The 18,459-nt window shown below is 37.0% G+C and overlaps 2 protein-coding genes across 6 annotated transcripts in view; both read left to right on the plus strand.

Moving 5' to 3' along the window:
* The window catches only part of wdr59 (WD repeat domain 59), a 23,994-nt gene extending 15,465 nt beyond the window's left edge, over positions 1 to 8,529 (plus strand). Inside the window, exons 19-27 of one of the 4 annotated variants that reach the window (XM_039654432.2) lie at positions 892 to 948; positions 2,882 to 3,015; positions 3,177 to 3,258; positions 4,192 to 4,304; positions 4,420 to 4,570; positions 4,747 to 4,825; positions 6,539 to 6,662; positions 6,760 to 6,902; positions 7,874 to 8,529. In XM_039654432.2, coding sequence (XP_039510366.1) covers positions 892 to 948; positions 2,882 to 3,015; positions 3,177 to 3,258; positions 4,192 to 4,304; positions 4,420 to 4,570; positions 4,747 to 4,825; positions 6,539 to 6,662; positions 6,760 to 6,902; positions 7,874 to 8,109 — 1,119 coding nt within the window. In that variant the 3' untranslated portion in view covers positions 8,110 to 8,529. The remainder of the gene's footprint in view (positions 1 to 891; positions 949 to 2,881; positions 3,016 to 3,176; positions 3,259 to 4,191; positions 4,305 to 4,419; positions 4,571 to 4,746; positions 4,826 to 6,538; positions 6,663 to 6,759; positions 6,903 to 7,873) is intronic. The other 3 variants (XM_039654433.2, XM_039654435.2, XM_039654436.2) reach the window with 3 other exon arrangements.
* Positions 8,530 to 13,506: 4,977 nt separating this feature from the next.
* The window catches only part of glg1b (golgi glycoprotein 1b), a 51,752-nt gene continuing 46,799 nt past the window's right edge, over positions 13,507 to 18,459 (plus strand). The window contains exon 1 of one of the 2 annotated variants that reach the window (XM_089135453.1): positions 13,507 to 13,918. In XM_089135453.1, coding sequence (XP_088991579.1) covers positions 13,586 to 13,918 — 333 coding nt within the window. In that variant the 5' untranslated portion in view covers positions 13,507 to 13,585. The remainder of the gene's footprint in view (positions 13,919 to 18,459) is intronic. The other variant, XM_039654487.2, reaches the window with a different exon arrangement.

An 18,459-nucleotide genomic window follows, 5' to 3' on the forward strand; every position in this document is an offset into this window, starting at 1 on the left:
TGTTAGTTTTATCTACAGTTACAAAAATCGGTATATAGATTTTACTCCTCAAGCCGGACAACTTTCTAATTCATAGTCATTAGCTCGGACCAAGGGGAAGTCAGATATTTTGGATTGAATATGGTGAGCCTCTCTCTGAGCCTACGTCCCTGTATGGCAAGCCCTTTTAACATTTAAAAGCTAAGTTTGCCTATCCGGAACTAGCATTGTAGATATCAACGTCTTTCTGACTAGTCGTAATTTCATTTTGGATAGTTTATATTATCATTTAATAGATATCTGTAATGTAATTGTGAGTAGTCGAAATGACAGATAGAGTATGGCAAGCTGTTTTAACATTTAATCATTTAATCATGAAAGGGCCAAAGCCTGCGACACCGCCACCCCGGTGCCTTTAGGTAACTAAAGGAACCGGGGTTGCGGTGCCACCGGCTTGGGCCCGCCATCGCTGCTCGCAGCTATATTTTGTTTTTTGTTTTTATCAAATAATTGCAGCCTTGGTGAGCAGAAGAGACTTGTTTTAAAAACATAAAAATCTTACCAATCTAAAACTTTTGACCGGTAGTGTATATGATTAATATGGTTCTTTTCTAATTTTGGCTAGTAGAAGTTCTGAATGGCCAGTAACTTAAAAATTTAGTAGCCAAATTGGCCAGTGACACTGACCATAACCTGACTATTTAACTCCATAACATGTTTTTCTTCTTTTTTAAAGTTCTGAGTATTCTTGCTTTTCACATCCCCCTGCTTGCACCCACTTGATCCATCGGTTTGAAAGCACCATTTTCACAGTTCACTGTCACTGTGGTTTTCTGTGCTGTCTCTCCCCTGTTGAGTTTTGGTGGCATGTATCCCTCACCCATGTTGCTGTGGTCTGTTTTATCCAATCAGAAGCCCCCTCTGTCTACTCCCCGCCGCTGGTCTGTGCAGACTATTCATGACTGTCCGGTACTGACAATCGCCCCTCCCTCCCACTTATTCTCTCTCTCATCTACTTCTTGCTCTAATGCCAAATGGCTTTTTTGCTATCATGCATTTCATGTTCACAGCTTACCATTTTGCCCTATATTTTCTGCTTCCTAAGTCATTACTAATTTGATGTTACAGATCATAAAAATGAAAGATCATGCCCTTTTCTACTCTTTCTCTGTTTTGATGCTGCTTGTGACACTGTAACCCCCATCAGTTTGTAACAAAAGAAGCAGCAGTTTTACAGCCAAAAAGGGAGAAAAAAACGTTTAATTGTCAGAGACTTTAAGTTACTAACTAAATAAACACATTTGCACCCGGTTTCACAGATAAGGCTTAAGCCTAGTCTCATTCTAAAATGTATTATTTAGCTGTTTTACCTGAAAGCAACATGTACTGATATATCTTAAAATACATCAGTGTCATTGTTTTCACTCAATATTTATATAAGCTACTTAAATGTCCTAATTGAACTAAGGCCTAATCCTGGCTTAATCTAAACCCTGTATGTGAAACCGGGCCTCAATGTTTTATTTTAATGCTTAAAGGTTTAATTCATGTAATTTCATGACTGCTACTAAATATGTACGTCTTGTATATCCACCTTATTCTGTTCTAAACAATATGCGCTGCCATTACGACGACTCCGGTTGCAAACTTTCGGTTCGAATTTGGTCTATATGCTTTTTTGCCATGTGTTTCAGATTGTGTCATCACCACATCGCATAACTCATAACTTCCAAATGATAGCTGATGCATGACTGCACGCCACGATCTCCCTAATCCAGCCATACATGAACATCCGACAGTTTCTATCACCCCCGACTGTTGCAGAATAACCCAAGCAAAAAGCTTAGGTTAACCCATTGACTCCTGTCTACCATTGCTTTCAAAGATATAACATAGTCTATATATTTCTCAGGTTTGTGTGGCATGTAGGCTACATTATATGCTGAGTTTCGGTTCATTTATGAGACCAGAGTCCATTTTGCGCACCGGTGCCTCCGTCATGATGATCTATTTTCTACGATATTTATTTCTTATTTATTAAAACCAGGCAATTGGTTGATGAAACATTGATTTAAATTAAGATACAATTAATAAAAAACGAAAATTTACTTTAAAGAAAGGCTTTGTGATTTCTCTTTAAGATCTCTGTGAAAGTTTTAAAATCGCTTTCAGAACGGTCATGTCCGTAATGGAGAACTGTCACGTCCGTAGCATTTTTTTTTTTCTCATAAAATGTGAACACGAAAAATAAAATAAAAAGAATATTTTATGTTCTGTGGAGGCCGACCCTTCTTCATCCGGTTAGTAGGCTATTACTTTTGTTTTGCACAGTGGAATTCATAGAATTACTAAACAATATTCTGCCACCTAAAAGTTAAAGATTTGTTGTGTAATGTGTATTTCGCTCATATTAAATATAAAACGCATTTATAGACTGATATTTTTCTAATGTCTGGACTAGAGTGTTAGCATTCTATGTAAACAAATACTTCAAACGGAAGTAAAAAACCGTTTAGTCAGTTGAACCCGCTATGAATCATGGGAAATAGAACGGGCGCAGAATAAGGTGGATATTCTCCATTTATCCAGGGCAAATAACCCCAAATTTCAAATCTAACTGCTATGTTGATCTTTACAGTTTTTAAAAATATATTATTATAATAATTAAAAAAATTTTATTTAGTTTTTTTAACGCATGAATAATTAAAAAAATATATATATTTAATTTATTATATTAATTCTAATTATAACATAACACACATAAATAATAATTTAATATATAATGATTTATAATTTTGTTTTCAACAGACTTTAATTTTTGCATTTCTTCAGTTAATCTAAAGTATTTCGAAATGATAAGCTGTGATTGATCGTGTTGTTTGTCATCATCATCGGTGTTCAGAAATCCCGCCGCTGGAAAGGCAAGCGAGAAGGAGGAGACTACAGCAGCAGACCCATCAAATTGTCTGGCAAAGTCATCATCCAGGAAATCTCATGTCTGCTTCCTGTGCACAAAGCCCTCGGGGAGACATACGTGTATGTTCTGTTTTCTTAGATAGCAAAGCATTCCAGGTCAATCATATTCAGATGATATCTCTTTTGTTAGGAACAGCCATAAATTACAGCATCAACTGACAGTACCGTGACATTCTTTTGCTCAAATGTCGTCTTGATCCATTGTTTTTTTTTTCTTTTAGGCTAAATGTTAACGACATACAGGACACGTGCCAGAAGAATGGGGCGGCAGCCTTAGCAATGGGACGCAGGGATTTAGCAAAGGTATGTGATATACACTCTTTTTTAATGTTTCTGAAAGTTCATAGCTCTTTTTTTAATACAATAAACATACTCATTTTATAAAAAGATACAGTAATGTTATCAAATTGTATAACTAGTTTCTATTTAAATAGATTGTAAAATGTAATTTATTCCTGTGGTTTGCTGCTCAAGAAACATTTCTTAATAGGACCCATGTTAAAAACTTTTGTGACAACTGTAATACACTACCATTTGAAGGCTGTATATTTGTATTCAGCAACGACACATTACATTGATCAAGTGACAGTAAAGACATTTATAATGTTAAAAACATTTTAAATAAATGCTGTTCTTTTGTATTTTCTATTCATCAAAGAATCCTAAAATTAATGAATCATGATTTTCACAAAAATATTAAGCAGCACAACAGTTAATAAATGTTTCTTGAGCAGCAAATCAGCGCATTCAAATTATTTATAAAGGATCATGTGACACCGACTGTAATAATGATAAATATGTGACACTGAAGACTGTAATAATGCGAAAAATTCAGCTTTGCATTACAGGAATAAATGACATCCCATGGTCCATTTCAGAAAATGTACTGTATTTTTGTTCAAATAAATGCAGCCTTGGTGAGCATAAGAGAATTATTTTGCTTTCTTACTTTATTTTGTACAAAATATTAAAATAAAATATACAAATACAATAAGTGTGTTGCATCATACCGAAGGAAGAAACAATATCTATAAAGTGTTATAAACAATAACTGCAATATGTCTGAAAAAGAAAAGGATGAAGCAGAAGCTTAAAAACATGAAAACAAGCTTGAGGCTTTCAAAAACCTTTAAAAAAATCTTAATTATTCCCAACTTTTGACCTATAGTGTGTGTAAACATGATGTCTGTACAGGCCATATCTACAAATTAATTTCCATGGTCCATCTTCTATAAGGTATGGGCACTTGCCTCAGCCGCCACAAATGTTGACCTTAGTCCTGACCCTGACCCTGACGCTGGAACTCCCTGGGCCAAACATCCATTTGGGCGACACCTGCTGGAGACATTGTGAGTGTCAGCTTGTAAACTGGTGACACCAGCATTTATGCATTATATAGAGCTATAATTTATCAATGTGTCCTCGATTTCACATGAGCTTTGACTTTGTCTCTTTCCTCCACAGGCTTGAACACTACAGTCAGATGAGTGATGTTCAGAGTCTGGCCATGTTGTGTAGTGTGTTCAGAGGTCATGGCAGTCCTCAGGAATATTTCACTCTATATGGCCATCAGCAACCACGACCGCCGATCTTTACAGCTTACCACTCCCGCTATGTACGTTTGTAAACCGAATTTATCAATGCGGGAATTCTGTACTAATTTGACTTTTGAGAGAAAGTTACACAGTAATTTTATCTTTCATTTAAAATTAGGATAAGTTTATTATTCTTGTATACCAAAGAGGTTGTTTTCAGCGTGATGTATGTGTTGCGCATTTAATGCTCCTTTAGCCCAGTATCACCTCCAGTTCTGTGACTTCTGGATCGTGTTCAAGTACCTCAGACTCTGCAAACACTCTGTGGAACATGGGTGAGAGATCATGGCTTTATTCATTTTGTTCTGTGTTTATGGAAGCTTGGTTTAATGCTTATTGATTGAATGAAAATTTTATGATATAAGAAAAATCGCTTCAGTCGCTTCAACTAAATGTTGGTCGACATTTATCAGTGTGCAATGTTATTAAATTAAGTAATTATTCAAATGATTAAAATAGTTATATAAGTTTATAAGGATGCTGATAAAAACAGAAAAATGAATGTATTTGCTGACCTAAAGGATCATTAGGGACGCCTGTTCAACTTCTCATTAATGCAGTTATCTAATCAACCAATCCCATGGCAGTTGCTTCAATGCATTTAGGGGTGTGGTCCTGGTCAAGACAATCTCCTGAACTCCAAACTGAATGTCAGAATGGGAAAGAAAGGTGATTTAAGCAATTTTGAGCGTGGCATGGTTGTTGGTGCCGGTCTGAGAGTATTTTTACAATCTGCTCAGTTGTGGATTTTCACGCACAACCATTTCTAGGGTTTACAAAGAATGGTGTGAAAAGGGAAAAACATCCAGTATGCGGCAGTCCTGTTGGAGAAAATGCCTTGTTGATGCAAGAGGTCAGAGGAGAATATGCTGACTGATTCAAGCTGATAGAAGTACAACTTTGACTAAAATAACCACTCGTTACAACCGAGGTATGCAGCAAAGCATTTGTGAAGCCACAACACACACAACCTTGAGGCGAATGGGCTACAACAGCAGAAGACCCCACTGGGTACCACTCATCTCCCCTACAAATAGGAAAAGAGGCTACAATTTGCAAGAGCTCACCAAAATTGGACAGTTGAAGACTGGAAAAATGTTGCCTGGTCTGATGAGTCTCGATTTCTGTTCAGACATTCAGATGGTAGAGTCAGAATTTGGCGTAAACAGAATTAGAACATAGATCCATCATACCTTGTTACCACTGTGCAGGCTGGTGGTGGTGGTGTAATGGTGTGGGGGATGTTTTTTTTGGCACACTTTAGGCCCCTTACTGCCAGTATTGGGCATCGTTTAAATGCAACGGTCCATCCCTTTATGGCCACCATGTACCCATCCTCTGATGGTTACTTCCAGGATAATGCACCATGTCACAAAGCTCGAATAATTTCAAATTGGTTTCTTGAACATGACAATGAGTTCACTGTAGTAAAATGGCCCCCCAGTCACCAGATCTCAACCCAATAGAGCATCTTTGGGATGTGGTGGAATGGGAGTTTCGTGCCCTGGATGTGCATCCCCCAAATCTCCATCAACTGCAAGATGCTGTCCTATCAATATGGGCCAACATTTCTAAAGAATGCTTTCAGCACCTTGTTGAATCAATGCCACGTAGAATTAGTAGTTCTGAAGGCGAAAGGGGGTCAAACACAGTATTAGTTCTTTTTTTTTTCTTCATTATTGTACAGACAGCACCTCATATTGACAGAAAAACTCAGAATTGTTGACATTTTTGCCAAAAAAAAAAAAAACTTCTAAATTTCTGATTTTCAATTGTATCACAATCCAGATCAGTTGTTGTGTTGGTTTTTCTTCTCCAGTTACATTTGTGCCTTGAGCTAATTTTTTTTTGTTTGTTTGTTTTGAATAATTCAAATGAATTGTACCAAAATAATTTAATCATACAGCATCACATGTTTTAGTTCTGAATTGTAATGGAATTATTTAGAGCAAGCTTGTTCATACCTCTGATCGTTGTTTCTGTTTCAGTAGGACGTGAATCAGAACATGCTCCTCCTTGGGGAGAGTCGTCCCCAGATGACTATCGCTTTTCAAACCAGATATGCACAGACCCCAAAGAACGGGAAAAAGAGCAACACGACATGAACAAAAGGTAAACGTCCCGTTCGACCAATGACACTGTGACACGCATCACATTATTCGCTTCACACTTTCAAAACGTGACTTTAAAAAGTTCCTCTGATCCACAGATTATTAGACACCTCCAACTCCTGGCAGTTTGACGATTTCAAGAAGTATTACGGTGAGATCTTGCACCGTTGGGGCATGAAGGACAAGAGGGCAGAGGTGCTCAAATTTGTTTCCTCCCCTCCAGAGCCACACAAAGGCATAGGTAAGATAAAGGAATGGTTTAAAACGGCTTCTGGGTCATACAGTACTATCAGACGAGCACAGGAAATGAATTGCGACTTTATATCTCACAAGTCTGACTATATAGGCCTAACTCGCAATTGAAAGTTAATATCTCACCATTCTGAGAAAATTGCAAGAAAAACAGCCAAAATTGCAAAAACTGTCTTTTTTTCTCATTTGAAATTGTGAGTTCTAAAGTCAGAATTGTGAAATAAAAAATTGCAATTACCTTTTTTATTCTTTATTCCATGGGGGAAACAAGCTTCCATACTTTCTGGTATTTACGTTACCATGTTTACAAGATTTGCACAATATTCTTTATTAATTTGCACAGACAACATTCACTGTTCAAATGTTAATGATCAGTAAGGTTTTTGTTCTTTGTAAGAAATGTGAATGTAAAGACATTTATAGTGCTACAAAAGATTTATATTTCAATCAAAATATTGTACTTTTGCTTCCCATTTTAATTAATCAAAAAATCCTGAAAAAGAATGTATCGCAGTTTCTACAAAACATTAAGTAGCACAACTGTTTTCAACATTGATACGTTTTTTTTGAGTAAAGGAATGATTTCTGAAGGATCATGTGACAAAATGTGTAAAAAAAAATCAGCCTTTCCATCACCTGAATAACTTACAAAAATATATAATTTATTTTAAAATATATTCGTTATTTTTAATAATAATATTTAACAATATTACTGTGTATTTATCATAAAAATGCAGCTTTGATGAGCATGAAACCATTAAAAACATTTAAAAAAAAATCTTACTGACCAGAAACTAATTGATGAGTCTAAACTATTTTCACATAATCAAACCCAGATTATTCCTTTAGGGAGCAAAGTTTTGTCTCAAATTTCTGGGATGTAAGCCAATGTTTAACTCTTTAACAAATGATTAACACTCACATTTCTGAGCCTCGTGGTTTCTTTGCTCTCATACGTAGAGTTCGGCGTTTACTGCTGCCACTGTCGTAGTCAGGCCCGAGGCACCCAGTGCGCTGTCTGCAAGCGCTTCACCTTCCAGTGCGCCATCTGTCACGTGGCCGTACGCGGATCCTCCAACTTCTGCCTGAGCTGTGGCCACGGAGGACACACCAGCCACATGATGGACTGGTTCCGCTCTCAAGAGGTCTGTCCCACCGGCTGCGGCTGCCACTGCCTCTTGCAAAGCACTTTTTGAACATTGAAAAGATATGCCTCAAAACTCGTGGTACTGAAGGAACTCCTTGGTGGAGAGACGTTAAAGAAGAGAAAACTGATCATCCCTCCGACTGTTCAAGGGTAGAATTATGTTGCATACATATCAACCTTATAATAGGTCAAACCAGCCTAGTTAAATTGTTATACAGTGCTGTTTTTTGCACTTTTATACCTGTTGATTCATTTGAGTAGAGCAATGTGCTCTATAAGGTGCCAAGGAAATATTAGCTAAAAGGGAAAAGTTGCTGATTTTTATGGTAATGAATCAAAAATATTTTGGCTCTTTTCAGTTGAAACAAATATGTTTTTCCCTTCAAAGGAGAATTGTTGTACGCTTTGAAGGATTATCTACCATGTACAGTACGTGTGCCATAAATTAATAAATTTGACAATACAGTGATCATCGCTTCATATGCCACTTGATTTGTTGTAGTAATGTTGCTGGAAACATTTCTTTATCTCTCTTTTGCGAAGCGTACTCATAAAACTGTATTAAATGATTTACCTTTCATCACTACCTCATAAAGAAAAACCTTTTAAATACATTTTTAAAAACTGAATTAAAGCAAGATTGTGACAAGCTTTTGAAGTTCTGTACTCAATGTCTGTTTTAATTGTGGTTCTCCATAACAGCAGTGTTGAAATAGCTTATCACCTGACATTCACATTTCTGTTTTAAAGCAATAGACACATGACTCTGTTGCAATCATAACAACCTGGAGCTGAACATGCTCAGTGGAGATAATGGTGGACTTCAGGAGAAACTCCCCCGACTCACCATCATCAATGGAGTCATTCAGGTTCCTGGACTTTACCTCCTGGACAAGCACTTTGACTCCACTGTGAAAAAACAGAGGTTGTGCTTCCTTCACCAGCTTGCCCCAGGCGCTGCTGATGCAGTTCTTCTCGGCAGTCATTGAGTCTGTCCTCTGCACTTCAATAACTGTGTGTCTGTTAAGAAGACTACAGAGGACAGTTCGGACAGCTGAGAGGATTATTGGTGCTCCCTTGCCCAACTTCCAAAAACTATACATCCAGTGGGAGAAAAAGGGCTATATAAACTATACATATATATATATATATATATATATATATATATATATATACACAGTCATGGTCAAAATTAATGGCATCCCTGGTAAATATGAAAACTGGCTGTAAAAAATAATTCTGCATTGTTTATCCTTTTGATCTTCCATTCAAAAAATTGGCAAAATTCTAACCTTTCATTGAAGCAAAAGAATTGAAAGTGGGGGTAAATCACACTAATAAATATATGTTTTTCTCCAAAACACTCTGGCCATAATTGTTGGCACCCCTAGATTTTTTTTATGAGAAAAATATCTCTGAAGTACATTCCCATAATATTACATTTTTTAAGCACATCAGGGTGACTAGGAACATGAAGTTGTCCAGTTATGACTTCTTGTTTCAAGGAGTTTATATATGAGGAAGCACAAAGGTCAAATTCCCTGAATCATCCATCACAATGAATAAAACCGAAGAACATGGTTCTGATGTGCATCAAAAGATTGTTGAGCTTCACAAAATAGAAAGTGGATGTAAGAAAATAGCTAAAGAATTGAAAATTCCCATTTTGACCATCAGGGCAATAACTAAGAAGTTATAATCAACTAAAGATGTTATGATTCTGCCAGGAAGAGGCGTGTGTCTATTTTGCCTTAATGGACGGTGAGGATGAAAGTTTGAGTGGCCAAAGACTCTTCAAGGATCACAGATGGAGAATTGCAGAGATTACTTGAGTCTTGGGGTCAGAAAACCTTAAAACATATATATCAAACAACCCCTACATCCCCACATGTTGTTTGAGAGGGTTTCAAGAAAAATGCTCCTCGCTCCTCCAAAAACAAACTCCAGCATATTCAGGTGTCAGACACGACTGGATCTTCAAAAGGGACCGGATTCTATGGTCGGATGAAACTAAAAAGGGGGCTTTTTGGCAGCAAACCCAGCAGATTTGTTTGGTGCAAACAGGGATGAAGAGTACCCCATGCCTACGGTTAAATATACTGCTGGATCTTGTATGTTGTGGGCCTATTTATTTGCTGGAGGTCCTGGACATCTTGTTCAGATACATGGTATTATGGATTCTATCAAATACAAAGAGATAAAAAATAAAAACCTGACGCCTTCTGCTAGAAATCTTATAATGGGCCCTGGTTGGATCTTCCATCAGGACAACGATCCAAAACAAAAATCAAAATCGACACAAAAATTAGTTACGGAGCACAAAATGAAGCTTCTGCAATGACCGTCCCAGACCCTGACCTGATGAGTGGAGTGAACTAAGAGATGGATCTGGGAATCTGCAGGATCTGGAGAGAGTCTATATGGAGGAGTGGTCTCTGATCTCTGGTCAGGTGTTCTCCAAACTCATCAGGCATTATAGGAGAAGACTCAGATCTGTTATCTTGGCAAATGGAGGTTGCAAAAAGTTTTTAGTAACAGGGTGCCAATAATTATGGCCAGAGTGTTTTGGAAAAAAACATTTATTTCATAGTGTGATTTACCCCCACTTTCAATTCTTTTACTTCAATGAAAGGTTGGAATTTTGCCAATTTTTGAATGGAAGATCAAAAGGATAAAAAATGCGGAATTATTTTTTACAGTCAGATTTCATCATATTTACCAGGGGTGCCATTAATTTTGACCATGACTGTATGTATATATATATATATATATATATATATATATATATATAGTTTCTTCTGTCACCAAAACAAATTCTTTGTTGGTGCAAAGAGAAAAAATACAAATATTCACATTCTTCAAGCATGACTTAAATATTAAGCACTTTCATTTACCATCTTGAAGTGCACTTACACTGCATGAGGATTTTTGTCTCATACAAGAACGCCACTTGCAAATGTAGGGTAGTCTTATACCGATCAATATGTGGCTTATTATTACCTTCATTCAACACAGAAAAGGTTTTTATATCATGCTTTCTTGTGTTTCTTCTTCAAGCTAGCTCTTATTGATGTCAGCTTGTTTATTGTCAGAGAAGTGGATTAAAATGGACTCTGTCATTGATTTACAGTTGGTGAGCAGCTGACCTGCCTGCAACCCTTTTCAAGCAATGTCATACTGCGGAACAGGAATTCCACAGCAATACTAAACATCAAGACGGACAAAACATTAAGATAATACTGCTGTCGAGATACACGGATATGATCATATCAAAGCAAAAGAGAAATCAAGAGCAAAAACTATTGCAAGGATACACAGTAATTACAGCAAATAGCAAGGCCAGTCAAAGATATAGACTAGCAAACTGTCGTCATTAATGAACATAATGTCTGCCACAAAATGAACTGGAAAAGACATGAGGGAAAAGAGCACAGGACCACCAGGGGCCTCATACGCCTGCATACGTTAAGCTATATTTTCTGTACAATTAGTGAAACGTGGACTAGAAAGGAGACGACTTGAAGGCGTGCTGGGCAGACCGATCTGTGTATGACAGCAGAAGAGTAAAAGTACAGCAAGAGCGGTTTGAAAGCATAGCCGTCTGCTATCTAATTTTTCAAATTGTTCCGGGTAATTTTGGTGGAAACGTGGTCAAATTCTACGAATAGGTGTGTTTGACTTGAAGCAGCGCTGCAGATCGATCTGTGTCAAATTACCTCGAAAGTGTGATAGCATTCGAGCCGGAAACCGTTTCATAATTTGAATCGCCCCTGCAAGTTCGCATTCTACTACAAGTTACGCCTCCAGCAAAGAAACAAGCGTGCATGTCATTGACTAAAACCATCTTTTGCAGTGAATTAATCCATGTTCTATGTTTGGATGGTTTGTAAGGCTTATATTGCTTTCGAATCTTATGAAGTATGAAATAACAGCTATTAGTAAAACATAAAATAAATTATTCAATCAAATTAATATGGTAAAAAACGAATGGTGTCTGGTGATCAACGATATGTAGGCCTATGCCTTATCACTATGTGGTGATAGCTTAAAAAGCAACCGACAAATGCATTGGCATAAAGCCGATGATATATAAGGGTCGAGTTTTTACAAAAGCTTTGCTGAAAAATTAGCACCGTAGAGATGTTTTTGGAGAGTATTCAGTCAGAAATTGTGCCTTCTATTTAAAACAAAGACTCCTTACTCTTATACTTAAACCTTAAAAGGTATTTATTTGATAGATGATTGGTGGCCTGTCTTCTTAATAATGAATATAAAATATTAGCTTGACACATTGCTTGAAACAATATCCGTCTTATTCTGGATTTATTAGACTAAAGCAAATTAGTTTGTGATGACATTTTTTTTATTCTTTTAGATATTTACAAAGCTTTTGACTCTCTCAAACACCAGTTTTTTTCTATCTCTCTAAAAGCAGGGCTTTGGTGATCCATTCTGCAAATTTATTTAATGATTGTTAATTATTATTATTATTATTTTTAATCTAACTCTTCTGGTTGGAACAGGAGAATTAGACAGAATGAGACTGGTTTTCTCCCATGCATTGTGTCCTACTGGAATGGCCAGTTTGTCGACATTCCATGGAAGAATTGGGATTTTGTTTTTAATTAGGCTACCAATAAGGCAAAGGACGTCTTAAAGTACTTCATTACTTTTTTTATCCTGTGAAGCTCTAATTTAAAAAGAAGTGTCCTGCATTGACTCTTTATGTCTTTTTTTTCTTTTTTTTTTCTTTCTGCGTGCCTGTCTGGTGCTGAAGACAATTCCTCATATCTTCTGGGAAGTTTTTTCTGGAAGGAGATGTTTTATTTGCTCATCATAACTTTGATGAAGATGTTAAGGACCTATTTTTTAAATTAAATTTATTTTCCTACCAAAGGTTTCTTACATGAATGTAAATTTCAGGGTCCTACTTTTTTATTGTATTACTATTCTTTATTTTTTTTGTAAGGAACTTACCTGGATGCTCCTTGCATCAAGCAACTCAAAAGCCTTTAAAACTGTCTCACTGTGTCATTGTTATGGTATTTTTCTATGTTCCTGACTTTGTATATATATATATATATATATATATATATATATATATATATACTGTATACAGTCTATGTATGTATGTATGTTATTATTTTATTTTCTTAAGCAGTGAAGTGAGTTCTATCGAAATCGTCAAGTTTTTTAAGGCGGACTCGTCGATTTACTGATCCCACTATGACGAAGTTCGTACGGTTGCTTGGTAACCTTCCAGGAGTATCTGTTACTCAACTTAATTAATATTCATGATCCATGCCTTTCTCGTAGTAAGGATTTTTTATTGGACAGTTGTTAGAGGCTTATTTCCGAGCGTAGGATATATAGCCAATCAGTAAAGCTTACTGGGCTACGTCACTTTACTTAATTAATATTCATTAGCAAAGCCTTCGCCGTAGTGGGGTTGTCTGGTCAGCAGCGCTGTATCTTCAGCAGCAGGAGTCAGTCATTGGAGCTTGATTCAACTGTTGTGGCCGAAGATGGCGGCGTGTGGACGTGTTCTGCCGCTGCTGCTCCTCATGTCTCTCTGCCTTCTCACCGTGCAGGCTCTTAAACCTCTTCCAGGTTTCGGAAATGTCCATCCTCCAGCTGTCGCCATGAACCAACAGTTCAGAGCCGCGCCACCGAATCCCGGGAATAACGCCGTTGCTCCCGCCGCTGGCGCCGCGTCCTCCGGTTTTCAGTCTCGAAGATCCACCGGCTGGAAGCTGGCAGAAGAGCAGGCCTGCCGGGACGACGTGACCCGGCTGTGTCCAAAACACACCTGGACAAATAATCTGTCCGTACTGGAATGCCTGCAGGACAAAAAGGAGGCGAGTAGGAATTTTAATGATGATGCTTATATTTCTATAATTATATGTATTAACCAAAAATTACAGATACACAATAATTTACACAATACATTTTATATATATAATTGTGTTAATATTTTTTAATTTTTTTTTTTTTTTTTTTCAAATATGATCTATTTATTTGTTAAAGGCTCCATGAAATGCCTTGTTGGATACAGTTGTCTTTCTTCCCTGTTTTGACTATGGCGGCCCAAAATATCTGATATAGAAACTCAGAAATATGTTAGCATTTCTGTTTATCTCCCGTGGACTTTCTCAGTTCTGCAGCCAGGTTGTTTTCACCCAATTGTTTGAGCTGTAAATATACCACTACCATGTGACTATTGGGAAATTAATTACATCATGACCACGTTTTCTTGGAGTCTTAAATCGCAGGTGCATAAACTTTGACTCTGATCATAATATCTAAATTAATATGTAAATCTTTATAGATACTCAAGTAAACATTCTTATTTTCCTCTGCATTTATAGCTGCACAAACATCTTTAATGTGGATTGGACTAATTAAATAACAACCTTAAAATCTATTAACGAGATTTGTCTTTTGTAGTTTGCCGTGCTTGTTGGCACAGTGGCCTACTTGTGTGGATGAGGAAATGATTACAGGATAACTTTTTTCCCACCACAGCCGGCACAGAAGTTTTATATTCAGAATTAAATTAGTTTGGTATGATAATGTCTTGTTACTTACATCTTCTGTACAATAATGATAATCCAACAATAGTGTATAAAATATATTTTCTGAAGCCATACAAGAGTTTTGTCTAAACAACATTTTATCAAGACTAAACAAATGGTTTTCAAGTGTCTTAGACACCAAACGTTTGTTGATGCACCATATTTTATTTATTTATTTATTTATTTTTTACCCAAACTATCATACGATTTCTCACTTGTAATATAGTGCACAAGTCAAACTTTTAATATATAATTTACTGTTTCTTTTTGGAGTTTAAAAGTCCAAAAAGGGGCGAGTTGCATAAACCCGTAAGAGTAGTACAAGTTAGTCATCAATTTTTATTTTCAAGTCTGTCAAAACTTTTTAAAGTTGGTTACATAAGAACATGCATTGGTCTAATTTGATTCTGAACAGTAAGACTGATTACCCCTAACTGCTAGTTGGTCATACTAGTTCTTAAGACACTATCTTAACATAATGGCTATGTTTATGCAACTGGGCCCTGGTCACTAAACCAAAAAAAAAAAAAGAAAAGAAGACTTTTATCTGTGCAGATCTTGATGTGATCTAAGACATACTTATTCAACATGAGCAATGAGACTTACTCCGGCACTGCTTAGCTCTGATGGTGCACCACTTTTCGTCTGGCAATCACAAGGGCCAAGGTTCATTTGCAAAGACACAAATTAATTTAAGCCGGGAAACATCTTACAGCAGCAGTTTTCTCCACTATACTTTCACAAACTCTTGAACTTCTGTTGAAATGTCTCTTATATCGGAGTCTCACCCACAGTATGCTAAAATCCAGCTCTTATTACAGTCACAGCTTTGAACCCATATTGATGGCACTATGCCTCTCTCTCTCTCTCTCTCTCTCTCTCTCTCTCTCTCTCTCTCTCTCTCTCTCTCTCTCTCTCTCTCTCTCTCTCTCTCTCTCTCTCTCTCTCTCTCTCTCTCTCTCTCTCTGTGTGTGTGTCTTTAGTAATTCACTGACTCAGGCTCTCATTAGTGTTGAAGCGAGGTCTTGCTCTGTGGTCCGTGATAACTAATTTCTACACCTGAGGGACATTTCAGATAGTGGTCTGTCTGAAACATGGCTATTATGCGTGTCCCATTTAGGGTGTCGAATCTTAGTTTCGTTAGCCTTGAAATGCAATTTGATGTACGCTTCGAGTTCATTTCTTTTTAATCATCCATTCATGCATCCAAAAATTGAAATGTGGGTGGCTTCATTTCTTGCTCTGATGTATTTGGTGGTGCTTGTATTAATTGAGCAATATGTGCACTTGGTATGCTGTAGCTTGCATAGAACATCTAATATATATTTAGATGTAGCCTTCCTATATATATATATGCCTTAGTGCTAACAATTGATTAATAGAGATTAATTGCATCTAACAATAGTTTTTGTTTACATAATGTGTGTGTGTATATATATATATATATATATATATTTAAAAAAATATATACTATATATATATATATTTATTTATTTAAATGTATTATGCGTTTGTGTGTGTGTGGTAATTTATGCATTAGTAATTATTCACTTTTTTGTGGATAACTACATCTTTTTGGACAAGTATCGGGGTAGTATAGCCTAAATGGCCTATAGAATTTGTTAATTTGGAGTTGCAATCACTTTATTTAAAAAAAATGTATATGTAAATATGTACATTCTGCTAGGTTGTTTAACCCAACTTTCGGTCAAATATGGACAAACCCAGCCATTGGGTTAAATTATGGACGAACCCAGCCATTGGGTTACATTTTTTAATTACATGTTTAACCCAACATTTGGGTTTGTCCATATTTGACCCAAAGTTGGGTTAAAACAACCCAACATTTTTAGAGTGTAATTATAATCTATGTATATAAAAGAACCACTACAAGCATCCATGCCAACAGCAGTCCATTGGTTTTTGGCATTGGCAGCAGATAGAAAAATTATGCTAGCATGAATGAAACATCAAGACAAGCTGTAAACTCATCTCTCAGTCTCTCCTCCTGCACCGCACGCCAAGATAATTTGCCCACAAACGGTTGCTTCAGCAGTCCGGAGTGCGGCTCTAATTATTGGGATAATTGCTTTGCAGAGGCTCGGTAACAGCTGTGGCCTTCTGAAGAGGTAAATGATGTCCATAAATCTTTCTCCCATCTCCCTGAGGTCAGACCCCTCCGGGTCATTTTTTTTTTTGTGAACGAATCCTTGCTTGAACGCTTGAAGGAGGGAGGTGAGGTGGTCGCGGCACAGCTGCAGCACGTCTGTCTCAATGTAATTTGCATTTTTAGCAGGTTCCTCTACTGGTGGGACGGCATGGTTGGTTTGTTGTAAACAAAGCAGCTAGCGTGACTGATATGAGAAGCTCCCGCGGGGATCCGGGGCTGAGGGGAGACATCCTGATGAAGTAAATGAAGGAGCTTAGCTCTTAATCAAACATTTGTTTGATATAGCAGAATCGAATGAATAAGGCAGCTAACCGATGTTGCATGTATTTATTTTTTCAAATGAGCTACCTTCTTTTATTTGTGTACTCTAGGCCTACAGTATGTGTATGTTTTTGTTGGCTGTAAAGCTGTTAGTTTGTAAATGTCTGTGAGAAACACTAATGAATCTAAAATGAAGGAAAATTAAATCTTGCAGTGTTCGCTGAGGAGGAAATGTCTTGTGGCTTTGACAGCTCTTAGCATGATGGTCTTGGTGTGAGCAGGCCTGATGTTTCTTCTTGGTAGATGGCTACTTGTTTAAAGCTGCAGGCTGTAGCTTTTTGGGGGGTTAAAAATTATACAAAATACATAATCAGTCAGTGTTCAAAACTATCTGCTTGCCTTAGCTCGATTAAAAACGGTAAGCTTGTAATAATGTTTTTAATTCCAGTGGTACTGGTGGATTTCCGCGGGAGATTCGAGATGTCTTTGCGTCATTTACGTCACCTCTGTACACATATAGAAGGAGTCTCAGCTAGCATAAGCTATATTGAGTGTGAGGATGTTGGAGGTTGAGATTTATAGCCTTTTCTCACAGCACTTGATATAATAGGCCATATGTACGCGTAAGTTCCGCAAGGATGCTCGTCAGTTTCCTGTTGGGGAGATTAAAGTGGAGGAAAACCGAGGAAAAAGGGATTATGGCAGAGTCTTTACAGAGAATTTACTGTCCCAAAATTTTTCTGTCGAAACTTTCATTACGTTTTAATTTTATATGTAGTTCTGTTTATTTAATATTATTTTTAAAAGAAGCATAAACACAACAATGGGTGCCTGTTTTGTCTGTTTTTGTGACTAACGTTTTTTTACTATAACCATGGAGTATAAAATTCAATATAAATTCTCGGTATTGCATTGGACTCTACGATCGGCGGAAGTTATCGAGCATCCTTAAACCTTTACCGGAAATACCGCTGTGCATAGAGCCCATTAAACTGGATACAGAAAGGTTCAAATGACAATCACCTGCACTGTTTACTGCAATGTCAGAACAAGAACAAAAGTGGATGTTATTGTTCAGATGAAATTTTCCGGTGAAAATTCGTATGTTGGTCATACTTCCAAAAAGTAGAATGTGTGATTCTTAATGCCAGTATATCCACACCGGCGCGGTGACTGACAGTTACACAGTCCCCTCAAACATTGTGTTTATCTTCGCTGTGCCGTGTCGAAGTACAACTCACGTAAAGTTGATAATTCCGCTAATAACTGCAATTGCAGATTTCGAACAGAGATGGCGACAAAGAGAAAAAACTGTGGACTGCAGCTTTAAATGCAAAGCAACATGTTAACTGAAAAGAAAGGATTGTCCAACATTATTACTAAAACAACAAAA

The sequence above is a fragment of the Pimephales promelas genome, chromosome 10 (genome assembly GCF_988280905.1).
Source record: "Pimephales promelas chromosome 10, fPimPro1.hap1.1, whole genome shotgun sequence".
NCBI classification, from domain to species: Eukaryota; Metazoa; Chordata; class Actinopteri; order Cypriniformes; family Leuciscidae; genus Pimephales; species Pimephales promelas.